General features: G+C 40.1%; 1 protein-coding gene across 4 annotated transcripts in view; it reads left to right on the top strand.

Annotated features, from left to right (window-relative positions):
* The window catches only part of DIP2C (disco interacting protein 2 homolog C), a 301,441-nt gene that overhangs the window by 162,281 nt on the left and 112,991 nt on the right, over nt 1-26,169 (top strand). For 2 of the 4 annotated variants that reach the window (XM_030444419.1, XM_030444418.1), the window contains exons 2-4: nt 5,483-5,554; nt 8,100-8,267; nt 16,595-16,705. In XM_030444419.1, coding sequence (XP_030300279.1) covers nt 5,483-5,554; nt 8,100-8,267; nt 16,595-16,705 — 351 coding nt within the window. The remainder of the gene's footprint in view (nt 1-5,482; nt 5,555-8,099; nt 8,268-16,594; nt 16,706-26,169) is intronic. The other 2 variants (XM_030444421.1, XM_030444420.1) reach the window with 1 other exon arrangement.

The raw sequence follows: 26,169 nt of genomic DNA, 5'->3' as shown, positions 1-26,169 counted from the left end.
TCTGTTAGGCTGTGTTTGAGAAGAGTTATTGATTGCATTATTTCCCATGGCAGATTTTTCCATAAATGCCTGACACTAATTCAAAGTCCCAGTCTGAAATTTCATTTTAAAACATGCATGTGTAGTGAAAACCAGCAGCAGCAGCCAGGCTTCAAGACCACTGAACATGAAATTGAGTTTTCGTGGCTTTAAACAAGGTTGTTGTAGTCCCTGGTTTTACCATCAGCCCTTCACCTGTACTGTGACCTATAAGACTGAGATCAGTAGGAGGTACTGGCATCTTCCAGAAAAAAAAGAAAAGATTTGGTGAAATTTTGGTTTGTTTTTATTGTTTGTTTGATTGCTTGTTTGGTTTTTTCCCCTTATAATGCAATTGTTAGTGTAAATTTACTTCATATATCATGGTAGCATTCCATCATACCTGGAGATCTTTGTGTTTGGAAGTGATAACAGATCAACTAATTAGTAGTTGAAGTTTCAGTTGAAAGGGAAACTTACATGCTCTATCAACTTCAAGTATTTTACTTTCACAAAAGTAGCAACTTATTAGTCTATGGTACCAGTGTTTCTAACCACACTCAGCTTTTAAAGTCTAAATGCTTTAAAGAAGGGTGATAATGTACAACTGTTATTCATGTGGAAGTATTTTCACATTTAATAACTTCCCACTCAACAAAATGATGAAAAGTCAGTATTTTGCTGATTACCTAAAATGTGCCTTTTTACTATTTCCATTTTAAAGTGTAATTCCATGTTCAGTGTAGGACATGATACATAAATGTCTGGAGCTGACTCATGAAGGAGCCAGGAAAAGGGGACAGGATTATGGGAATGACCTCAGCATTTGCTGGAATTTCTTAGTCTCAAAATGTCTTGTACAACATCAAGTGTCCCAGGAAGATCTCTGTTACCTGGAGTTTTTCCCTCCCTGTTGATGAGTGCATGTGCTGGTGTAACCTTGTTCTGACCTGCCTTTCCCAGCTTTGCCCCATCATCTTTCTATAAGAGGCAGAAATCCAATACTACCAAAGAAAAATACTGCAAATTTTCTAGTGAAATGGAGGGTATAATGCAAAGAGTAGCAGTTGTGGTGAGCATAGTTGAGTGAACTTACACTACAGCATGACTTTACTAAAATATAGCTACAAAATACTTGTCTCTGAGTGCCAGCATAGGAAAGCATTGCCACCTGCAACTCTGAAAGTCACAGAAAAAGTGGCAGAAATCACAAAGGATGGGAATAGGATAAAAGATTGCCAGAACCCTGATCCTCTACTCACTCAACCGGGCAACCTTCTTCCTTGGAGGATTGGATGGTCTTTTGTTTGTGTTGTCCCTTTCATTGGCAAAGTGACATTTTCTTACTCATACCCCAGGAGAACCTTGAAAATTAGAAATAAGTGAACTTGTTTTGTAGAAATATGGTTGGCAGTCCTCTACAGTCAATTTTAAGTACAGACAGGGAAAAAAAACCAGGTAAAAGTTGTTTCACTGCTGGTGGCTGTTGGTGGGTTCTTATCTCTCAGGCTTGTGCTTTGCTCTCCACTGCTGACCCCTGGATGCCACATGCTCCAGGGTACTCATCTGTGGCACTCGCATGGTGGAAACCTGTCACATCACCTGTGGAGGTGAGCAGGAAAAGAATAACATGTCCAGAGGAAAAAAAACCTGGAGAATGCTGATGCAAATAGGCTGAAAACCTTGAGTGCAGTGAAGAGATTGCGGCCTGGGAGGAAGGGAGTGAGGAAGGGAGAAGGGCTTGGGGACGGGTTGTGGGAAGGAGCAGAGCCAGGTAGAATGCTTGGGAGCAAAGCCAGGGCCAGAGATGGGGTGAAAGCCAAGGAAGCCTGGAGAAGAGGAGGCTCAGAGGAGACATCATCACTCTCTACAACTACCTGAAAGGAGGTTGGAGCTAGGTAGGGGTTGGTCTCTTTTTCCCAGGCAACTCTCAGCAAGAAAAGAGGGCACTGTCTCAAGTTGTGCCAGAGGAGGTTTAGGTTGGACATTAGAGAGAATTTCTTTACAGAGAGGGTGATCAGACATTGGAATGGGCTGCCCCGGGAAGTAGTGGATTCTCCATCCCTGGAGATATTTAAAAAGAGACTGGATGTGGCACTCAGTGCCATGGTCTAGTAACTGCAGCGGCAGTGGATCAAGGATTGGACTTGATGATCTCTGAGGTCCCTTCCAACCCAGCCAATTCTATGATTCTATGAAGAAGATAGTCAAGAAAGCAGAGGGCTGCAGAGAGCTGCTAAATGAAGGTGCCACCTTCCAACTCCCTGACCTGATGTGGTGGTGTCTTGTCCTAGGGAGAGAACTCTGTGCAGCCGTGTCCTCCTTTTGCTCTGGCATCTCTTTGGTGCTGAAGCCTTTTCCTTGTCCCTCCACCCATGGCCTGGCTTTCTTCCTTCTTGCCAGTGCCTCTCTTGGTCACTGCTGACGACGGGCTGGTCCCCCAGGGCTGTGCTGTGCAGCATTGCAGCATGGCTCAGAAATGCCACACAAAACAGACAAAGGTGTCATGAGAAGAAAGCTGCAGAGTGATGCAATGAGGAGGTCTAACTTTACAGAGGCTTTTAAGAGTTGTTCATGTAGTAAGCAGTAAAAACAACGCGTTGTTTTCTCAAAAGAGATTGTGGTTTGAGAGCCTGTCCCTTCAGTCCTTGAAGGGAAATGCATGCATGCAGTAAAGTCATGGGAGTCTGCTGGCTTTTCAAGAGAGGGTTAATTAAGAAGGGAAAAGTAGCATAATTCTTGTATTCTCATGGCAAGGAAGTTATAATGTTGATATTGGACCTAACTGAAATGGGTGTGTTTCTCATATGATACTGTAAAATTGATGCATTAATTAGCACAGAAATAAAGGAGAAAGAGAAATGGTCTTAATGCCTTTAAAAAGCAGAGTTTATGGTAATCTATGATAAAAGCAGAATTTAAAGTCATGTAACTTGATGGAGCTTTGTTTAGTATATATTAGAAACTTACACAATGAGTTCATCATAGTTATGAATTCAATAATTTTGCTTATGATCTAATATTTTAATGGTTAATCCCTTATTGTTCCTATTGTGAAGTCAGTCTACCTGGAAAAATGCAAATTGATGTAAATAACATTAATCCTGATAAATAAAGCATATAACTTCATGATACAGCTGTAGTACCTCACATAATATAGTTGACTTCTTTCCACTTCAGATTGTTTATAGTGATACTACAATGATTGGTGATTTGGTGGAGACCTTGGTCTAGGGAAGGAATCACCATTGTTTCTTTTCAGAATAATTCCTTTAGGTGAAGCACTTGACAAAAATTAGTCTAGATACCAGTTTGAATGAAAACTTATTACTGACAGAAGAACACTTGGTAATGTTCCTTCCCACTTTGGTGTCCAAGAAACTGGACATGGTTACATAAACAATGTATAAAATGTATAGCATGAGATACTGATTTTCATGCATATAAACTACCATGTGTGTGGAAGAGTAACCAATAGCTAAGCACTTGTTGGTAATAGTTTGTTACATAAAATGGTATTGCCACCTGCCCACAATGTACTTCTGATTCTCCATAGGATATCTCTGTTCTCCTTTAAGAGCAACAGTATAATAAAAAAACCCAAAATTTTACTCTAATTAAAATATATCTGGAATGCATAATTTTGATGAGCACAGGAAATTAATGGTAATTTGTTCATCAAAACTTTAAAAGAACAATTTGTTCCTATTTTTTAATTTTCAAATAGAAATAAACATTTTTTCATTAAAACATTTTAATGAAGTGGTATCTATAGTTACTGTCTGGTTTGTGAGAAGCTGATGATTACAGTGGAGAGGGAGCTTGTTTCACTAGTTTGAACACGTGCCAGAAGTATTCAAAATGGGAAGAAATGTACTTGAGGAGTCAGAAGGTTTGAACTGTAAAAGCTTAGGTCCTCTTGCCAAGTCTGCCACTTCTTCTGTGGGTAAATATGGGACAGTTATCATACGAACTGCTACGCTCACTTTCCTCATTTAAAGCCACAGATACTTTATCCGACTTCTTTTGTAGAGCAGTTGGAGATATGGTAGCAAAGAGGAGAAGTGTTATTTTAAGCACTGCTTTTTAACCAGGGCCAAGAGGTTGGCTCAGGACACGGGCAGAGAGAATTTTGCCTCCTTATTGCATATTGGAACCATCTCCAAGAAAAGGTTTTTCATTGAGGAAAAATCTTTTAAGGTGTTTTCATGTAGTTACTGATTGCAGAACAACCCACAGGAAGCTCTGTCTATACTTTGGTTCTAACCTAGCATCCTCTTACCAGCATGGCTGGGATTGAAATGAGTATGCAGCCCACTTGGCAAATGGGCCCCTTAGATGAAGGCTGAACATAGGGATTGAAGAAGATGAATAGTTTATGTAGCTCCACTGCTTTTTGTGGATTCTGTCCTCCTAAACCCCCAGTCTTCTACAAATATACAAGCTCAATGTGGCAGCTGAACTGTAACTGCATGATGAGTCTCACAATAGCAGATAAACTTATGGAAAGAGCAAGTATTATGTGAAAAATCTTGTAACTGTGAAACCTATTGCTCTCTAGCATCCAAAGTAGCTTGTATTGAATTTAATAGAAACATATATGCATGTGCATCTGTGGTCATGCATTTGGAAAAAAGAATCTGTGTGTTTGAATTATCTCTGAAAAAGTCTTTAATAATTAAAAGTTAGATGTAGAGCTCCAGAGCCAGGACTGTACTGCAGCTTCAGTGCCAAATCTCTTCTGAACTTTAATAAGTCTAAAAGTATATATTTTGTTCTACATATTTATTTATCGACCACTTGCTTTTATGAAACACAGAAATATTAATTTTTATCCTTATATTAAAAAGTTTCCTGGGGAAACTGCAGACGCGTGGAACAAAAGTTCATAATAATTGAATTTAAGAAATTCAAATATTTTTCTCCAAGATGTTTTTTGAGACTTGTGGTAGACCTGGTTTGGTTTTGTTCTTCTCAGTGCTACTTAGAAATAAGCTGAAACATTTATATTGCAGAAATTATATGGCAGCAGTTTCAAATCTTTTGTGCCTTACATGGTTGATTAAAAAAATCCCATTAATGATAGAAAATGCTAATCAGCAATGTGTTTTGCCAGCCACCACAGGCCCACGCACTCTACATAATCCATTGTTTATTAACCTAATGAAGGTCACTGAAGCTTTTGAAAGCTTGTGTGACAGCATCTCAAAATAGTTTTAAAACTCTGTGCTGGTGGACTCCAGTGCTGGAATCAGTCAGGGCTGGGTATTTACTTGTCAGAATGGCTCTGGTGTGAATGAGTTTTTCCTGGGTGGAATGATCTTTCTGTGCTTTTCATTTGTTCATTATAATTGTCAAGACAGACAAACAGTGCCATGCTGGCTGAGCTGATGGTGCTGCCATTAAACAGCTAGACACTGACTTTATCCACATCTTGTTGATTTTCGTTTTCTTTTCTTGGCAGGTGACATCACACAGAAGGGATATGAGAAGAAGAGATCAAAATTAATTGGGGCCTACCTGCCACAGCCTCCCGGTACGTGTATCTGTGCTTGTGATATATGAAGGTGGCAAGCATTCTGGTATTTGCCTCAGTAAAAATCTGCATATCTGAAGAAATCTATGTGGCAGAAACAAAGCTATTGTTATGCAGAAAAAGCTTATTCCGTCTTATTTTATGCATATATATATATATATGTCTGCTTTGATGTGTGTGTACATTTTTTACATACATTGCTGTGGGTTTGGCAGTCGTGTCTGGAAAATAAAATCACCCAAGGCCCGTTAGAGAGGTATTGTTTGTTAGAAGTAATGCAAAAATACAGAGGAAAATGTGATGTCCTGACTCAGTAATACCTCAGCCAAGTAAAGCTTTCTGAACAGAGGTTTATGCAAGAGTTAGAGAGAACCTTGGAGTACCTTCCTCCATTTCTGGTTTACCTGTGCTTGTCTCCCTTTTGAAGCCAGTAGAGAGACCAACAGCTTCCCTCAGAGTTCAGCTTGTCCTGTAACACATGAGCAAACTAATCCTTTGTAGATAGCTGGTCTCACTTTTGATGAATGGATTACATGTACTTGCCCAAATGTTGTAAAAATATATTCAAACTAAACTTAATAATGTATTGCTTCCCTGAAGTTTCCTATTTGTATATAAGAACTCTTTGGAGTTCTTTCTCACTCTCCTGAGGCCTAGGATCATGGAACTGTTAGATATGTAATTTCAGGTATTGGTGTAGGTCTCCATTTTGGCTTGGCCTCTGAGAGAGTGTGCCCCACACACTTGTGCCATCTCACTCACCTTATGGAGGCTCCACTCAGGCTTGGCTGTCCTCTGAGCCCTACTTTTGTTGCAGGCCTGGGAAGTAGTCTCCTCCTTCTTTTAAAAGATCCTGCCTTTATGGTGCAGTCAGTGGTTTTCTATTTAAACTGCTCATGTGAGGAGGCATTGCCTTGCTCTGTCTTCTTCAGGTGTGTATATATATTAGGTAGCTCCAGGGTGGAGTGGGATTTGTGCCTTTGAATTCACTTGGTCTGCTCCACTGGTGGGAATTTCACAAAAGTGAACAGTTTACAGACACCTCAATTTTCTGAAGTGGCACAGCCTGATTTGAGGATGTCTGGGACATTTCCTAACCACTGGGAGCCATTAGAGAATGAAACAAATAAAATCAACATAATTACAATACCAGAGGGGCAGTTATTAAATTTCTGGGTATTTATTAGTCTGACCAGACTATCAGGCATACAGTAGTCTTCACAGTATGTTCTCATGAGACCTACTTAGGTTCATGAAGTTATGGAGGTACTGTTGCCTCACAGTAATCTTCAACGCAGCAGTGTGGTTGGTGCCAGTATTTATTTATAGTTAGTTGAGCCTTTTTTTTCTTCACACAAGAAAATACAGCTCTTTTTCCAGGAAGCTTATGCTCTTCTGGTTAAGCTGTATCTGTGGCTGAAAGTGCTGGAGGTTGATCATTCATGTAGTAATGAGAGAAAGTGGAGAGCCCTCCAAGGTTTATTTTTCAAGATCTCTGTTGTGACATTAAAATTTTCCAGTGTAAGAAGCAGCAGATGAATCCCGGCAAGCCAGCCCTATATGGGTTTCATTCAATAATTTGAAGAGGCCATGACTGAGGATGTAGTGATTTAGGGGTTTTAAAGATGGGAAGAAAAGGAGTGCTCTACCTTTTTCTGCTCTACCACTTCCCAGCAAATCTTGTCCTGGGAAAGTGGGTTCTGTACTGAGAATGTATGAATGACAAATATAGTACGATGAAGAGGAAAAGTATTGAAATATTGTTCACTGTTTTCTTGTACATACATAAAGCTCAGTCATTTAGCTGATGGCTAAATGAATTATTTTACTGTAGTGGAAGACACTGCTTCTACTGTATTAAAGTATTTTCCTCAAGAAACCAATATTATTTGTGCTTGGGTCTTTGCTGTCTTTGTACTTCTTGTTTGTTCTGTTGTGTTACCTTTTGGAGAAAAAACATTGAAAAAGTTCAATTTTATATTTTCCTAAGACTTTACTCATCTGAACATCTTGAGGCCCCTGCTCATTAGGAAGGGGGAGAGGAAACCTTTCCAAGAAGAAATAAGATCACAAAACAGATGATACCTTTTTTAAGCCTCTGTTCATTTGCTTCTTTGTTGTAATCTATTTTGATGGGGAACTCCAAGAATTTGTAAGTTTTGGTGATCTTGGACCTTGCTGTGGAAGGTAAAAGATGTTTTAGAGATATTTTAAAACTGGAAATGGACACAGCTGGGATTGGAGGCATTCAGGAAGGGCAGGGATTTGCATTCTGTGACTGCATTCAACAAACAAGAGGAAATCCAACAGCAGTTCCCCTGTGTTGGGACATCCAGCCCTCTTCCTGCACCTTTGCTGACATTCCTAACGCCCATGTTGGCAGAGTGGAACACTGACCCACATCGGCTCCGTGAGTGTCCTGTGGTGTCCGTGCGTGCGTGTGCGTGTGTGCTCTTAGTGCATGGGGGCAGCAGCTCCATTCGTTGCTGTAACAAATGTAAAAAAACTAAACGTGAATTAATTAGTTTTTTTCAACTTGTTACAGCAGCGAATGGAGCTGCCGCGGTACGGTGTAGACTGCAACACAGTGAAGGAGCTGCCAGAAGAATGCTCCGCACTGCCAACATTGGTGTCTGTGACATCCGGGAAGCGGCCGCTAGAGAGAGAGCAGCCAGCACGGCAGGAAACCGGCCTCTCTTTTATTTTCGTTTTGGTGAGCACAATGAATGTATCTTTTCCAGTCCATATCTGTCTGTAACAGTGCCTCATCTGGAAGCCTCTGGTAGACATCTATATCAGTAAGATAGACGGGGAGCTGCCAGTGACGAGACAGGCCAATGGAAGGATGATATCTGGAAGGCTGTTACCAACTTTTGCCTTCCTAAGAGTGAAGTGATGGGAAGGGAGAAGGAATACTCTTTCTTAGTAACATTTGAACACCTTAACCTCTCTCTACCTTCCATACCATGGGTGCTTTGGAGGAGGTTTCATACAATAGGCTGGTGAAAAACAGGAAGATGTGTTTCTAATTACACTTTTGGAGCTGCCATTTTACAGAGCTCTGGACACATTCAAGCCCACAAGAATCCAGAGGCAACTGTGAAAATCTAAGCACCCCTATTCTGTACTATTTTCAAACCTGAGCTGCACTCACATCCAAACCGTTCAGAAGCAGACTTACGCTTAGGAGCAGGCATCAGGCTGGTAGAGCAGACTAGAAGAAGAACATTCTGCAGGGCTACATGACTGCAGTGCCAACAGGCAAGGCATGACCCCAGCCATGTCTGCACAGGTGTGTCCTTCCAGATAGCTATTCTACCTTCTGGGTGTACCTGTGACTGGTGGCAGGCAAGCTGCTCCTGCTCCCCGTTTTGTAGCAAGGCTGCACAGGGTTCACAGCCCCTCAAGACACCAAATTTTCACTTGCCCACCATGTATGCACATGCAGAACATCACACTCTTGCCTGTGTGCTTGTCCATGCTCCCACAAAGTGGTCCAGACACATTGTAAGAGATGGCTAGAGGGAAGACAGGGTTTGCAGTTCATTCAGTACAAGATATGCTAGTAAAAAGATGATCCCTTTGATATACCCTTCATTGCTCATTTACAAACCAACTTGCCATAATACTATACAGGAAATCCATAATGGATTCTGACTGTGGAGTTTGTATTTCTCCACTTACATGAGGCTGCTGTAAGTCAGGTTCTCTCAGCCTGATATGATTAACTTCCTCTGCTCGAGATTTTTGCAAAATGGGAAAATTAAATTTAAATTGCAGTTTGGGTTTAACAGAATTAATGGTAGGAAACCATGTAAGTGCTAGATGTAGGCAGTAGAAGGATTGGCTATGTACAAATATAAAGATGTATGTAAAGTACTTGGTATATACCAGCAGTCTTTTTGTTGTGCTCATTTTGGGATACTGTCATTTTGGAAAGGAGAGCTGTTACTTTTTCAGGAATCCAGAAGGGGAAGCTAAGCAGCCATGTAGCTGATACTGTACCAGCTGATGTGGGAGGTTAGGCTCCTTATTTTTGACAGGACAGTCCCAGAGAGGATATTGTCACATATGCTGTGCAGCAAATGTGCAGTGAGCTTGATACATGGGGAACATGCTGGATCTGCTGCACATCTGCAAATTGACTCCACAGTGCATGCACAGTAAGCCTGACACATCCAGATGCTGCACAGACTGCACATATGCAAAGAACATTTGTACTTTTCCAGCTGGGCTGTCAAACATCCAGAAATCCGGAATGGATATGCTGTGTTTGGCTGTGTTAATGGGAGAAGGGATAGGGGGAGCCCCCTTTTTCTTTCCCATTAAATCCCCACCTGCTTTAACTTAGCAACACAAAAGTGTGGCTTGGTTTCCTCAAAACGCTTTGTCAGGATGTCAGTTTGTAGATAAAGATGTTCTGTGCATAGAGTAGTTTTTCTTTTCTTAGCATGCCCATATGTCAGACATCTCAAAATAATAGTGAATCTGAACCTCAATATCTGCACATATATCCCAGTGTCTCTTGTACTGTGACCTTTCTCTTAGTGACTTCTGTAGAGGAGCCCTGATAGTCAAGAGCTGAAAGAATAACCACTTAAAGAGGCATTTATTTCAGAATGTCTTTCTGAAGGTAATCTTGATTAGATCAGTCACTTATGGGTAAGATAACATGTGGACAGCTGCATGCAGACTATTAAGAGAAACCCTCCCTAGAAGAAAAATAACTAAATTACCTCATAAACCCTCATAAACTGTGTTTTTGCCCAATTTGCTTCCAGTCTTTTGCCAGGAAATTTGATTATTCATTCACAGAACAGAGACAATGTTGTTATCAATTAAGCTTTGCTTCTAACAGCTTAGACATGGGTGGTTCATTCTCACTTAATCAAGTGCTGTGTCTACACTAGATTACTTTCTATAATTTCCCATCACTGGTACCATCAGTGTATTCTATTTGTAGTGTAGCCATGTAGACCAGTCACTACTGCTTTGTGTATTATGGCTAATAAACCTGTGAGATGCAGCATTTAAAAGCACCTGCTGCTCCCTTCCTGACTTAGAGACAAATCCCTGCATCTCCTGCTGCTGGAGCCCCACAGCACCAGCACAGGGAGATTTCAAGGTGCACAATGCAGAAATAACACATTTGCACAGAAGATCTCTTTACCTGCTGAAGAAACAATTTCCTATAGAATAATAGGAACCAATTTCCATACCCTCTGTTACTAATGTGTCACATATATATAAATCTGTAATGTGTGCATACATTTGCATACTTTTCTGTGTGTTTGTGTGCATACATTTGCTTTCAACTATTTCTGCACCTAGCCCTTTGGGCACTCAAAGTAATCTTGGAGAATACAGTTTCATTTTCTCTTCCACAGGTATTATTTAGATGGCAAAGATGGCAAGGAAATGTTTAAACAAAGCTTGATTGTAGAATTAAAAAAAACAACTCTTCATGTATGAAATCTATTAATAATAACAAGCATTCCAGTCACATCTGCCTTCCTAATTCTTAATCAAGGGATAACCATGATGGGGCATTTCACAGCATATTATGTAGGTTGAGAACATGGATCTCATTGAAAGACATATGCACTGCAGAACTCATGGACACATTTCTGAAAATGGTATGACAGACATGTGACAGATGAGAAGTTCTGGCATGTAGATGAGTGCTTAGTAAGTCTTGGTTTTAAAAAGTGATTTTGGTTTGAATTGATGGATGCCTTGCAGAGTTTAGTTTGCTTAAAAGAGGAGGTTCCAAAAGCATCTGAGAACTACCCCTTGATGCCATCACTCAGAGCATGATGGTTACTGCTTGGCTTTTGCCATATTGAGTGAGGGCCCATTTATTGGTTTACACACTCTTTGGTTTCTGATGGCACCTCTACTTCCTATCCTGCAGTAAGACCTCATAATACCAAACCTTGTTCAACCCCAGAGCAACAGATACCTTCCTTCAAAGACTTCACACCCTAATAGTAAGACAAAAAGTGGGTGTAAGGGAAGAAATAAGTACATTATTAAATCAGTCAGTGATGCAGGTAATGGTTTCACCACTCAGCATGATGGAGTTTTGGGGGTGATTATTATCAGAGTCAGGGTGTTTTTCAAAGAATTAGATGAATTTCAATGAAGTCTCTATAGTCATTCATGGAGACCATCTGTGAAACATTAGAGCAGAGGGAGTAAACATGAAGCTGGTTTTCTATAAATCTGACAAATGGGTGAGAAAAGATGTCTCAGACAGAAGTGAGCAATGGAGGGTGGAAAGGAGACCCGCCATTGAAACAAAGCTTGCTTGTGCTGGAGCAGAGGAGGTAGAGCCAGAAGGCTTGAGAGGAGCTGGGTGCCACTGTCAGAATGAGAAACTGCTGCAATTCACAACACTGTCCACGTGGGCAGGCCTGCAGCAAATTTCTTTTGCTGAAAGCTGAAAGAAGGATGGTGAACTGCTGGTAGTGTAAGTTGACCAGTGCATTGGTGACTGTGTTTGCTATGTGGACAGAGAGACTTCTGCTGGATACTCTACAAGAGTCTTCAAATGTTCTGCTGACACGGTGGGACTGACTAGAGAAAATGGAAATTAGAGATAATGTGTGAATTGCAGTTGTAATGTGGTGTCCACTGTTGCTGAGATAATGGGGGGGAGGGGGGGGAGAAAGCCCACATTAGCCATGCTAAGCTTGATCTGAATGCTTAACACTTGCAAGGAAATGCTGGAAGGCAAGATCAAGGTTGTAATAATGAAAGAAGAAGATCAATTTTAAATTGTACCTTGTTTGAAACCAGAACCAATTGTGACATCTCACCTGTAAAGGAAAGATTGTTGAATAATGTAACAAATCAGAAATTCAGATTTTTCCGTATTTATCTAGCAGAAATTGGTTCCACTTTCCTGCATGTCTTTGGTTAGGAATATCACATTTTGGCTTATCCAGTGCAACCATTACTAAGCTGTATATTTGATGGGAAGAATGAAACGTCACCCCAAGTTACAGGTTCCATGGAGCTGGTGTGACCTCTAACTTGTGTATGGAATACATGGTGTGTTCATCACCTGGCTTTGCTTTTGGAGCTAAACTACCAGCCATTACATAGAAGCTCAGGAAATACTTTGAATGGAAGGTAAACACTGCTTCTTAAAACTACCCTGTGAACGCCCTTCTGTCCCACCAGCCCTGGAGTTGCTGGGTTTATCCTACAGCTCATTGGGTCACAATGTTAGTTTTAAAACAGGGAACATACCCTATGTCTAGGAATGCCTTCTAATTCTTGTCAATTAGATATTTCAGCTTTTAAGTATGTTAGATTCAAAAATTTGACACAGACATAGTAATAAGAGATATATCAGATCAACTTGTCAGCTGTCACTAGGGAAACAATTCTCCTCTGTTGGAGAGGGCAATGCAGCTATTGTGCATAATCAGCACAACACTGCAATTTAGCTAGAAAAGGGAGTAATAAGAAAGAAACAAAGCAGTGAAGGAAATATAAATTAAAAAAATAAATAAATAAATAAATTAAATAAAATAAATTTAAAAATAATAAAAATTTTAAAAAAGGAAGGATGTGAAGCCTGCTTCCAGCTAAGTTTTGTGTCTTCTATGCACTTAAAAATAAAACTACCTGGCTTGCAAAGGTAGCTTAAATAGCTTTACTGAAGCTCTTGCATTTTAGCCAAATACAGCCAAGACAGGATCTGTCTTCTAGATTAGGATTTGTAGAGTGATACATGTGCATTAAGATGTCTGCCTATGGACCTGCTATTTAAGCTCCCATTCTTATGTGAAGAGACACAGTTAATTCCATTGATGAAACCCAAGGAGCTTTTCAGCTTTATCTAAAGCAGAAACCTTCACTGACCACCTGCATAGCTCTTCATGCTCCAGAGAGCTCATGGAGTTGCTTGAAGATCAGTGTCAGATACTTTTAGGATTCCTTATGGTATCAGGGACATGTGCTCAGGGCAAGCACATATAAAACAGGACTTACAGGGGACGAATGCCATTCAGGTCAAGACAGGTATCATAGTCCACAACATCTGAAGACACTTGGCACTTCTGTTTAGACTTCTGAGTCCTGGTCTAGGTCTCTCTTTTTTTAAAATAGGAACTTAGTTTAAGAACTTTCTTGTAGATACCTAAATATAGGTGTCTTAATCCACAAGCCGAATCCCACATCTAGCAGTATTAGGTAAATGAATTTGTATTAAGAAAGTGGCTGTTTGCTCCAGTGCACCTGGTAGTGCTTATGTGTAATGTGATGAGCATAGAGCACTGATTTCTCAGCCTTTTATACAGAATACCTGTGTTTCAGGCACAAATATTTTGCTGAAATTCTTCATTACTTTTAATAAGCGGATCATTAGAGATAATTATGCTTGACTTTTAAAGTCCTGCTTGAGCTGAAAGACTGGGTGGACTCTGGCATTATTCTGAATGAAGGAAGTTTGACAGTGGCTGAGATTGTGTCTGTGTGCAGGGTACTGGGGTGACACTGTTCTTTCTTTTATGAAAGCTGTTCATTGCTCTGCCACCATCTTAAACATGGGAATAAATCAAAGTATGAATTCATGGGAGCCTGTTGCACCCCTGCTTCCACCAATTCATAAATACATCTGAGTGAAGCTGCTCTTGAACAAGCATTAGCACTTAACTCATAGACTCTGTGTGTTGGCTGTGAAAGTTATCTTTTTTTTTTATTTAGTTAGTTAGTTATGTTCAGAAATAAAAATGGAAAAAAAAAAAAAAAGATGCTTGTTACTGCACTCTATTGCTAGAGCCTTTGTGGAGGTTCACAGTTCTGCTGTTAACACCGCTCTGCTATTTATGGCATCACTTCACTGATTTCATGGTGCTCATTATTCTACAGGGCTTCTACTCCTACCCAGTGCTCAGGAAAGGCAGCAAGTAGGTTTTCACTGGTGTGTGCTTTGTCTCACACCATGGTTGGTGCTGTGCAAGGGAGCGGGTGCCTGGGAAGCGAAGGTGTGAGTCCATGCAGTGCCTTCTAACTCCTGCCCCAGCACCTTCAGTAAGGAGCCCTCATCAGTTTCTTACTGTGTCTCCAAAGAGGCAATGCTTTTGTTTTCTCACCGAAAGAACTTAGTACCAAGAGAGGTCTCCCCATAGGTGGCTGATAGAGAGCATCCCCTCTGTGTTTTAGTGCAGAGTTAACCTCCTCATGTACATTGGTGCTATCATTGAGCAAGTTCATACATCCTGCTCTGTACTTGGGTGGAGGTTTATTCAGTGTTTTTGTTCTTCTTCACACACACTTGTTGCCCTACACAAGTCATTTGCCACCAGAAATTGTGGCACTGCTTTCTTCACAAAACCTGTGTCACACAGCACCCATTTTAGATGCATGATTTTCAGGTTTGGGTTTTTTAGGATATTTTTAGATCTACATGATTTCTAGAAATTATTTCATTCCTGATAGTATGGATAAAGGCTGGAGATAAGTAGTGGTGGTTAGCATCTTATACAGACTGAAATGTAATTTTTTGAAAAATTTCCATCAAAATTAATTTTATTAGCTTTATACTGCTGCTTCTCAGAGTGACTCAATAAAGAAGGAAAAATTCCAAATATACAAATGAAGAGACAATATTTATTCTGAATATTTCAGTGATTCAGAAGTTAGGCTCACCTGCCTTAAAGAACAAAAAAGGCTTGAGGGCAAGTGAAGCTACACTGTACTATAGTGTGGAGGCAGAGCAGTTAAATGAAGACATTATATTTGATTTAAGAGTATGAATTATTAACCCCAGTCTGAGTAGAAGATTTATGGATTCACTTGGTCTTTTAAGTGCCTATGAGATTTTACCAAGTATGTTTTTCAGTCAGTCAGACACTTCTTCACAAAAACAAAGCAGACTTGATGTTGCTGATATTCCAAAGATTTCAGAGATAAACTGTATTTTGAGTTCAGTGGAAATAAATGTACAACTTTTTTTAAAAAAAAAATGCTTTCTAAAGAGTCCATTAAAACATAATTGTGACTGTTTGAACTTAACATCAAATTTTCGGTTTGTCTGTGGTCTATGTAAAAATTTTTCAGGTTTGCTTTCTTTTCCTATTCTTTATTTGAATTTTTCCTGCTTAAGTAATTCACTTTTCTCTGGAAGAGGTGGAGAAACTTTAATTTGTAGAAGTGTTTATATATAATGCTGCTGTTATACTGCTACTGTTGTTGATGAAGGAGTCTTCAAGAAAATACCATTAAAAGAAAAATAAGCAAATTTACAATGAGAAAGGGATGAATACAAGGTTTGAATCTTAAATATTGGACTTATAGGCCCAGCATGCTGATATGCTGCAGATATGTGTGTGTATATATGTAAACACACGTGTGCATATATAATAATATAATAATAATTACATATATAATGCACATATATATCATAAGGGTGTTATTTTTATTGTTTTGCTGGACTGCCTAGTTTGGTGCACTTATTTGGTAACAGAAAATGCCTATAGATGTAGCATGTTCCCTTCTCACAGGGTGTCCAATTACCACAGGATACTATTGTGTTGTCACCAGCTGATATGATCCAACTGCATTTTAGATAATATACACTGGCCAGTTCTTGTTAGGAATTGTTTTTAACCAGTTTGCAATAAAGCTTCAAGATCCATTCCAGATCCAAGCTCCAAGCTTTAAAGACACCATTACGTTGGTGTCGACCTCTATTAGCACATTAAAATATTTCCTGAGCACTACTTCATGAAAGGTCAGTTGTTTGGGAAAAAAAGCCCATCACCAATCTTACTGTCTATATGCTCTTCTTATGTAGTCTGTGATCCTGGAAAAGGTTGTTTTAGAGAGCACCAGGAAAAACACGACACCAGAAAAGCTGACCAGAGGCAAGTACCGTGCAAGCAATTCTCAAGAGATGGTTTATCCACTGAGTATTCATTTTCTGCTTCTAGTGTAGGCAGAACTCCTCCTCACGATTAAGCTTCTAGAATTCAATCAGAATGAACTGTTGTTTTTTGTTTTTTTTTTTTAATTTTATTAATGCAGGGGTGGACCAGGCATTACCACAAGAACGTCGAACTCCTGTTACTCCATCCTCTTCCTCCCGGTATCACCGTCGCAGGTCCTCAGGGTCACGGGATGAACGCTATCGATCGGGTGAGTAGAACTGAAGACCACAGAGTTGGAAAGAAAGGTGGAAATGGCTGGTTCTGTTCTTTGCTTTTTTTTAAAAAAAGATTTTTGTTGGAGCCATACATGGGATATGTACTAATACAGAGAGTGGCAATGAATGTAATGAGAAACAAGAAGGGCTTCCACAGGCACATCAGCTGCAAAAGGAAGATGAAGGAAAATGTGGACCCACTGCAGAACGGAACAGGAAACAGGGTGACAAAGGGTTTGGAATAGACCAAGATACTTAATGTCTTCTTTGCCTTGTTCTTTACTGATTAGACTTCTGTTCAGGAATCAAATGCCTCTGAAACCAGTGGGCAAGGCCTGAGCCTGCCCTCTGTGAAGGAGGGTCAAGACAAACTGAACAAACTGTGTCCATGGGACATGATAGGATGCATCATTGGCCAAAGTCATTGTGAGGCTATTCTCAGTTCTTCGAAATGTTGTGTCAGTCAGGGGAGGTTCCTGAGGACTGGAAGAAGGCAAGATTCATTCCTGTCTTCAGGAATGGCAAGAAGTAGGATCTGGATAACTATAAACCAGTCAGCCTAATCTCAGACTCTGAGACTGTCGTTGAGTAAATAATCCTGGAAAATTATTTTAAAGATATGAAAGAAAAAAAGGTGATTTGGATTAATCAGCATGGATTTATGAAGTCTTCTTATTAGCTTCGTCAATAAGCTAGATCATCCTAATAGCTTTCTACAGTGACTTGTCAGCCACGTAGGCTGAGAGAAGAACAGTGAGTGTTGTGTGCCTTGACTTTGATTTTGACAGTGTCTCTCATAGTGTCCTCATTGACAAACTGGTGAAATATGGATTTCATAAGTGGGCAATGAGGTGGACTGAAAATTGACTAAAGCGTTGAGAACAGAGAGTTATGATCAGCAGCACAAAGTCTACCTGGATACCAGTCTCTAGTGGTGTGCTCTAGGGGTAAATACTGGCTCCAGTGCTTCTTAATAGCTCCATTAGTGATCTTGCTGGTGAGACAGTGTACCCTGCACACATTTGCAGGTGACATCAAATTGGGAGGAAGGACACCAGCTGTTTGTAATGCCATTCAGAGGGATCTGGACAGGCTTGCGGAGTGGGGAAACATGAATCTAGTGAAGTCTGACAAAAAGAAATGCGAAGTCCTGCATTTGGGGAGGAATAATGCTGTGCACTCAGAGATGCTGGGGACCCATCAGCTGGAAAGCAGCATAGAAGCGAAGTCCTCATGGTCGGCAAGGTAAACATGAGCTAGCAAGGCAGCCAACAACCTTCTGGTCTGCAGTAAGAGAGCCAGCTGGTTGACGTAGCTCATCCTTCCCCTCTGCTCAGCTCTGGTGAGGTTAACTGGAGTGCTGGGTCCAGTGCTGGGCTCTCCAGTACAAGAGAGAGATGGACCTACTAGATGAGTCCAGCAAAAGACTGCAAAGTTGATTAAGGAATAGAGCCTCTAGTATGTGAGGAGATGCTGCAAGAGATGTGCAACTTGGAGAAAAGGCGGCTCAAGGGGATCTCGCCATGTGCCTTAAGTACCTGATGGAGAAAGTAAAAAAGAGGTACCCAGACTCTTCTCAGTGGTGCTCAGTGGCAGGACAAGAGAGAGTAGACACAAACTGAAATATGAAAAATTCCATTTCAGTATAAAAAAAAATTTTTTTACCCTGAGAGTTGTTAAGCACTAGTGCAGATTGCCTGTAGAGGTTGTGATTTCTCCATCCTTGGAGCTATTCAAAACCCCACTGGACATGGCCCCAAGTATTTTACTCTAGGTGACCTGGGTTTGAGAAGGGAGTTGGACTGGATGATCTCCAGAAGTTCTTGCTAACCTCCACTAGTCTGTGGTTCTGTTGCACAGCTGGATTTTTTTCTACTTGGGTGAATAATATAAGAAAATTATTTAATTTAAAGTATAGCAAGTTGGGAACGTCATTATGCCCTAAATAGAAGCACTGATTAAGGGAAGATAAAATTAATTTCAGAGCTGAACAAAAGGGTAGAATCTTATCTCCAAATGAATGGGATCCAAGTCTCTTCACAGTGTTGCTCCAGATATAACACAAAATGAAAGAAGTGGTTGCTTTATAACTGAGGAGAAGTGAACTCTGCAACTTGTTTATTCTTGTCATTGAAGGGATAAACTGTATGTACTATACCTTAACTGGATGGTAGGTGTGCTCAGCTGCTAAATCAACTGCTACAGCATCTGCTGTAGTATAAGCACCCTTGACAGCCAGAGGCCACACCTGGTTTGTGTGCTGCTGCCTCTCTTGCAGCTGCAGAATAAGGGAGCAATAGACAACAGCACCCATCAGCCACCCTTGCAGAGAAACCCTTGTGAGCTGAGAGTCAGGAGCCAGGGAGGTAAATGAAGGAAGGTCTGGTTTGTGTTTGAGAGATGCATCTTGCTGGATTCAGCCAGACTCATTGTGCTGACACAACTGGAAAATTAGAGAGAGCTCCTTATTAAACCTTTTGTAACATATCTCTCATTTGTTCCATTTGTCAAAGAGCTTGCTAGTCCCATTTATAGGAAAGTGAAGTGATACATTCTGGCAGAGAAAGTTTATGTATGTCCAGGCCATAGTGATAAATTGGAAAACTCCCTTCTCCCCCAGAAACCTCAGATTCACACTGTAAATGCTGCCAGCTTTTGACTGAATAATGATTGTGGGATTTGCATAATAATTCCTTGATATATAAGCTCCTAAAAGCTTCTCCCACACTACACTAAAAAAATAATCTGACTTCTACCCAGTGTTTTTAAACAGGTAAAAAAACTATTTCTGAAATTGTCTAATTTGTGGGTGTGCAACCCATGGTCCTCAAACCTCCAAGCTGTGACTCTCCAGAGCAGTTCTGTTAAAAACATTGACATATTTGACTTTTTGTTGAAAGTAATCTGCTTGAGCTGTGCTTGCCTTTTGCTAACTAAGAGGCTGAGTCAAGTTGGGGATGGGCAAAAGGAGACATCACACACATCTTCCCTATGTGTCTCTCCTGATACCCCAGGAGTGCTCTTAGTTGGAGTTATTAACCCTTGGCTTCAGTTGCTGCCTGCTGCCTTGAAAGGAAGGTGTTTGTTCAGTGAAATGGTAGGTAAGGTCCTGCATCAGGAATGGGCTTAAGTGTTGTAATGATATATAAAAATAATAGATACAAACTTTGTTGCTGAGAGGAGGAGAAAGGAATTGAGTGCAATGGGTTGCTTCAGTCAGGATTACTACAAATTTAGATCTTTGACTGTCCTGAAAATGACCCTGGTGTTAAAAGTGGAAAGCTTGACAGTGTTTTGGAGGCTTGTGGCAGGGCTTTGAATTCCTACCTTGATTGCTGTAAAGTATGACTTCTCAGCAAGTCACAATCTCACCAGCAAATTGGTCTGAGCAGCTACTACATCTTCTCTCACTCAAAAGCAAACTCAACATAGCAAATGTCAGTGGAGGTAAATGTAAGCTTCCACTTCAATTTTGAAAAGTTACCAGATTATCGTCTTTAAATTTAGAGGACCTTTGCTAAGATAGGAGTGCACTGTTCCTATCCTGAATTAGGTTCTTCTTTTATGCATTGCCCCTCTGAGATCAGAAGTCAATTTCCTTCCTAGTCTTAAGACTCATACTCTCTATTGCTGCAGGTTACAAACTTGCAGGTCAGCTTTCTTTCTGGTTATCTTGTCTTCAGATTAATATTTGCTTCAGGTAGAAGCCTTTGTTTTTGCTTGTTTTGTTGTGTTTATTGCTTCACCATCCCTGCTCTAGGGATCATATTGTGATTATTAGGTCCTAGCTGTTACCCAGTTTCAGTGCTTGCTGTCATATTTGGCACATCTTCTTGGAAAAGGCACAAAACAAAATGAATGTGCAGTCTTTAACCATTAAGTAATTCACTTGTAGGAAAACATTTCCTTTCTTTAGTTTTTTTTGCACAATTTATTTCAATTAACATCTGCAAACAAATCCTCTGCTCCAATCTGATCACAGTTCTTTTCTGTTTCTCCTTCTTGGTAAGGTTTTCCTAATTGGAAGTCTAAAATCCTGAAAGTCATCCAGCTTTCCTTCCATGCCTTTGCTTTTTACAGAAATTTACATGTCAGCAAAGATTGTTTAATGAACTCTCTTTGGAGACTCAAGATCATTGCTGCCATTAATATCACCTTCAATGTATGCTTCATTATTATGTAAAATGTCAGGCTGCCATTTTAAATCCCTGCCTATTTTCTCATTTCATCCTTTTTAATTATTATTATTTCATTAATGTTACAACAGAATTTTTAATTTTGAAAATTTGGGTCATATGGCACATGCCATTTAAATGGCATATGACCCAAAGCAAATAAAATTCATTTTGAGTTTATGCAAGCTATTTTTTTCCCTAAATGTTTTGATAATTCAATTTAAAATTTAGCCTCACATTGGAATTTAGCCTAATTCTTTAAAATCAAAATGCTTAAGATTTCCTGGCTACTTCTTTTTATGCAGGGAAGGGATCATGAAATCATTATGTTTGAAAATCTTTCATTCTTCAAAATTCTTTGGTTCTTTCATTTTTCAGATGTCTAAGGACATACGTAGTGCTGTAAGTGTAGTAACTGAATCAATGCAGAGTTAAGCTATATTATTATTTTATACAAATGTGTCAGCTAGTTTAACATATTCAATCAAAAGCACTGAATATAAATAGTTTACCACTGAATATAAAAATTCTCTTAATATTTACTCACTTAGAAACAGTATTTGGAAGGATTTGCCAAGTGTAGATTGAAACAGTTTTCTCTTAGCATCCACCATTCCTCAGCCCAGTCCCTGTACTATATCTGGGGACTCAAGATGACACTGAAGCCAAATGTTGGTGTAGAGGCCACTGGTTTTTCAGGCAAGAAAGCCCAGTCAGAGGAAAACTGACTGGCACTTCACTTCTGCCTCTGCGTGCAGAATGGATGTGAGCATTTAGCTTGATCTGGTTCAAGCAACCTGACTGCAAAATCAGGCACAGACATGAATAGAAAGTTGATAATGTTCATGCAGTTGTAGCTGCAGTTGGACATAGAGCATTGTTTCTGTGGTGCTTTTCAGAAATTAGGCTTCTCAGGTACTTCATGAAACTGTAAACCCATTGATTTGATATGGTGTGTTGAGATCAGGAGATAGGAATTATGATATAGAATAAACAAATAGGTAGCCTGAATGACTTAAACTTCACACTCTAACCATGCTATCTAAATGAACTAACTCAGCTGAGATCTCCAGGTTTTCAGGGAGTGTTGGTCCTACATGTCTTCCATACAGTCACTAGAGACAGGCTTTTTCCCTGGTTAGCATTGCCTACATTTTGCTGCTGATGATGTGGAAATACCTCTTAGAAGGACCTGAAGCTTCTGCCACCATTATTTAAAATACCATCATACAGACTGTCTGGCTTTTGGACGAATGGTCTTACTGATTGGGTGCTTAAAATAGTGATCTGTAACCTTTCCACAGCGTTACCCTGAAATGCTGCTGGGGAATTTGGCCCCTTGCCTGCGGCTGGGCTGGAGCAGAGCTGAGCTCTGCTGCCACGGAAAGGCTGCAGCGTGGTACAGCAGCGCCTGCTGACAAAATACCCCATGGCTAGACCAGGAGGATCTTCGTGAACAGAAGTTGTTTTTTCTCAATCACTATAAATTTCCCTCAGATTTGGATTTCTGAGCCAGTCATGACCTGCGGGGTTCAGAGAGCAGCTCTTCTTCAGAAACCATCAGCACCTGTTTTAACTCCTCTCCAGAGAACAAGTGTATCCTCCTTCAGCTGGATGTTCAACATATGGGGAAATGAAACATCAGGGCTTCACCAACTTAACTTTTCCAGAGGAATACCACTGAGGCCCTTAGTTTATGCCAAAACAAAGAGCTTCAGTTCTCCATCCCAGTGCTGAAAACCAAGGCACCTTCTCATGTGCCAGGACCTGTCTTTCTATGTTTCCATGCCTGTCATTTAAAAAATAATATATTAAAAAGTGCCCTAAATGCACATAAATATGTGCCAATAAAAATGAAAAATAAAATAAATATCAACATTAAATTATGTGTTCAGATGCACATGCATGTGTTAGGAATGACACAATGACTCTTGGCTCTATGATTTCTTCTGTAGAATTCTCTGATGAGATGAGGATATGACAAATGGGTTGAGCCAAGTTTATTAAGTCTGTTTTTACTCATGAGGTATCTTAAGAAGCCTTGAAGATGACCAGTATTCTGCACTGCCCGGTGCAACTGTAATGCTCGAGGAGAATGAGACCACAGAGCTCTAAAAAGTGATTTTTCCAGATGTCAGAAATTATGTGGGAGATAGAAGTGTCAATGAAATTGCACTGCCTTTGCATCCTAGAGGAAAAAGCAGCAAATTAGAGCACACATTCTATGCGAACTATGTGGACAGATTTTAAGTCACAGCAGTGGATAAACATTGAGTTGGGAGCTGAGAAATGTTTTGAGAAACACCTTTTGTGGAATCAGCATCTCTGAGCTGGTAGCACAGAGGAAGGCTACTGTGGGAAGATAGTTTGGTGCATGGACTCTAGGCAGGGCATACCTCCCTTCTGTCTCTCACTCTAGATGATTTTTTCCCCGTAAGCTAAACTTCTGAAGATTTAAAAAAAAAAAAAAAAGAAAATCAGTCTGGTTCACCATTCTTGGAGAGCTGCCAACCCCTGCCCTAGAGATCCCACCACTGCAGAGAACAACTCGTTTTCCAAGCACACTCAGCACTTCTTTTAAAAGACATCTTAATATAGGAGAATCTTGGTGATCCTGCCAAAACAAACGCATCCTAACTACATTTCTCCAAGCTCAGATTCCTGAGCCACCTTTCCCACACTGTGGTTCAATAGGGAAAAGACTGAACAGCTTAGGCTGAGCACGAAATAATTAAACTTCCAAACAAACCATCCCAGGCTGGATTGGAGGGGCACTGGAAATAAGGGAGCTAGCAATGAAAGAATGTTCCCTGTAGAACCAAATCCTAGAGGGGAAGTTGGCACCAGATCCTAGGTAGCTGAGCTCCTCTGCTCTAGGAGCTTCAGTAGATGCCTTCCCATGTATTTGTTCTCATTTACCATGAGGTAAGTGCCTGTATGAACCGTAACAAAGGTTGATAACATTTTGTGTGTTTGCAGTTTACCTGATGGTGATTTTACAATATATAGGTAGCTTATATTTTGCATTTTTGAAAGGACATTCAAGATGTCATTCTGCGGTCTTGCCAGAACTGACAATAAAAAATTGCACTATGAGGATGTCAGAGTTGCTATGCATGGTAGGGAAAAGGATGGGATGGGAAGATTTGAGCAGTCATTTTTATTGAACACTTATCACTCAGCATTTCTCTAAAGAATCAGGAGAAAGAAAAACATGATGAATGTATGAAAATGGGACTGAATATAAGTATTAAGGTATTAAGAATTTCTTAACCCCTCAGGTGAGAGAAGATTACATGTAAGAGTTAATCTGAATTAATAACCTGTTTGTTGACACACTTATTTATAAATTATTTAATCTGTTTGATTCAGCTGACTTACAAACATAATTTCAAGGTACACCTCAATCACAGCAAAAATGTATATGACCACATCCTTGTCTTTGACCCAAGAGAAAAATTTATAAGGATAATTGCAGAATTCTTGAGGAAGATTACTCTAGGATCTCCAGAGAGAAACTAATAGGAAACTGATTTACTTCAGATCGCATAATAAGGGGGCCTGAGATGAAGTCACTGTGTGAAGCTGACTTCCAGATTGAATTGCAAGTAAGAAAATAAATAAAAGGAGGGATGGAAATTATTAGTGTGAGGCCTGCATGTTGTTTTGGTTTGTTTTTTTTTTAATTTCACTTATGAGTAGTGTTAATATAGCTCTAAATCTCAGAGTTTAGAGAAAAATATCAACTTTATTATAATACATGAAGAATCCGAAGTAAATCAAGAATTATAGTGCCTTTCAGCAAAAGATGCAATGGAGACATAAAAAGTTCAGTCTTCTGTTTACATCATGTAACCCCTGTGTTTCACAGCCTGCCTATACAGCCTTCCCAACTGCTTATTCAGCTTTCACCTTCCACCCAAAATTATGGATTATCACCATTGCCACCCAAAGTGGGAGACGACAGCCATGCTTTTCTTCTTTAGAGTTCAGCTTCCTGACCACATGAGAACATGCAAAGATTTTGCCTTCATATGTGTGCCAGAAAGTGGATGGAAGGCTCCTGGAGGTACTCAGCAGCAGCTGAATGGTGGCCCTAGGAGCAGTGCTAGCTCTAGTAGAGTTTGCTGGCTGCAGCATCCTGGAAGAGCCAGGCCTTTTCCAGTGGCATATTCATGGGGGTGCAGATATTCTTCTAAAACACTGAATTTACATTGCCAAAAATCCTGCAGGCCAACAAAATTTGGCCCCAAATTAATGAAGTCAGCAGACTTTCCCCTGCATATCCACATCTCCTCAGTTCCTAGTAACAACAAAGCCCAGCATATGTTGTTTAAGCATCCCAAAGGCTGATGCTTACACACTTAAATTGTTTTTTGAACTGTAAGCAGCAGTTTATTTCTGTTAGTAACCTCCATAACCCTCACATAAATGAGTGTCATCCAAGAAGTTCTTGCATTTGGTCAAGTATTCACTGTGTTTGTTGTAAATGCTTTTTTCAGTATTAATGGCAGACCTGCTTGCAGATGGAGGGAAATTAGGTGTCACACTGTTTGGGCTGTCCTATCTTAATATCCAGAGAGATTGTGAAAGTGTTTTGGGACTTCTTCATTATAGCATCACCCACAGCAAATATCCATTATTATATGGACTCACTTACTTTCACATTTCCAGGGGCGAGATGATTTTCCAGGGACTGATCTGTGTTGGATGAACACAGCAGTTTTTATGAAATCACTTGCCCTGTATTTGCTTGGAAATAAGTCAGTGCTGTCATCCTAGGACAATCAAAAGACAAAGCCTAACTGTAATTTTTTCTGATGATACCACATTTACTGTGTCTCACCCTGTTTAGTACCTCATGATTGCATTTCCAATAGATGTAGCTACCAAATTATCTCTACTCAGAATATTTACAGGCCATGTATTAGGAAATGAATTCTCAGTATGTCCTTCATTTCCATGGTAGTTACAACAAAGGTCTGATTAAACTCATAAGAGACTTTCGTGCTTTCAACTACAAGTTTCCTGTAAAGCAGCAATTGCCAAACCTTTCCTCTGGATAATTACTTAGCATACTATTACTGTACTTAGGATTGCCTTATTTAGGAAATTTCAGCCTAAATTCACCTTTGATAATGCTGTTTTTCTTTAATATCAGTTGCCTCCTGTACCCCCTGACTCACAAGCCGTAGGGATTCTTCAGCTGCACCATGTGTTGCTGCAACAAGAAATGCCCTTGCTCTTGTTGCCTCCTGCAAACCTCCTTTCTTGCAGTTCTT

The sequence above is a fragment of the Calypte anna genome, chromosome 2 (genome assembly GCF_003957555.1).
Source record: "Calypte anna isolate BGI_N300 chromosome 2, bCalAnn1_v1.p, whole genome shotgun sequence".
Classification (NCBI taxonomy): domain Eukaryota; kingdom Metazoa; phylum Chordata; class Aves; order Apodiformes; family Trochilidae; genus Calypte; species Calypte anna.
Note: the sequence above shows the minus strand (reverse complement) of the source record. Positions and strands in the feature narration are given on the sequence as shown.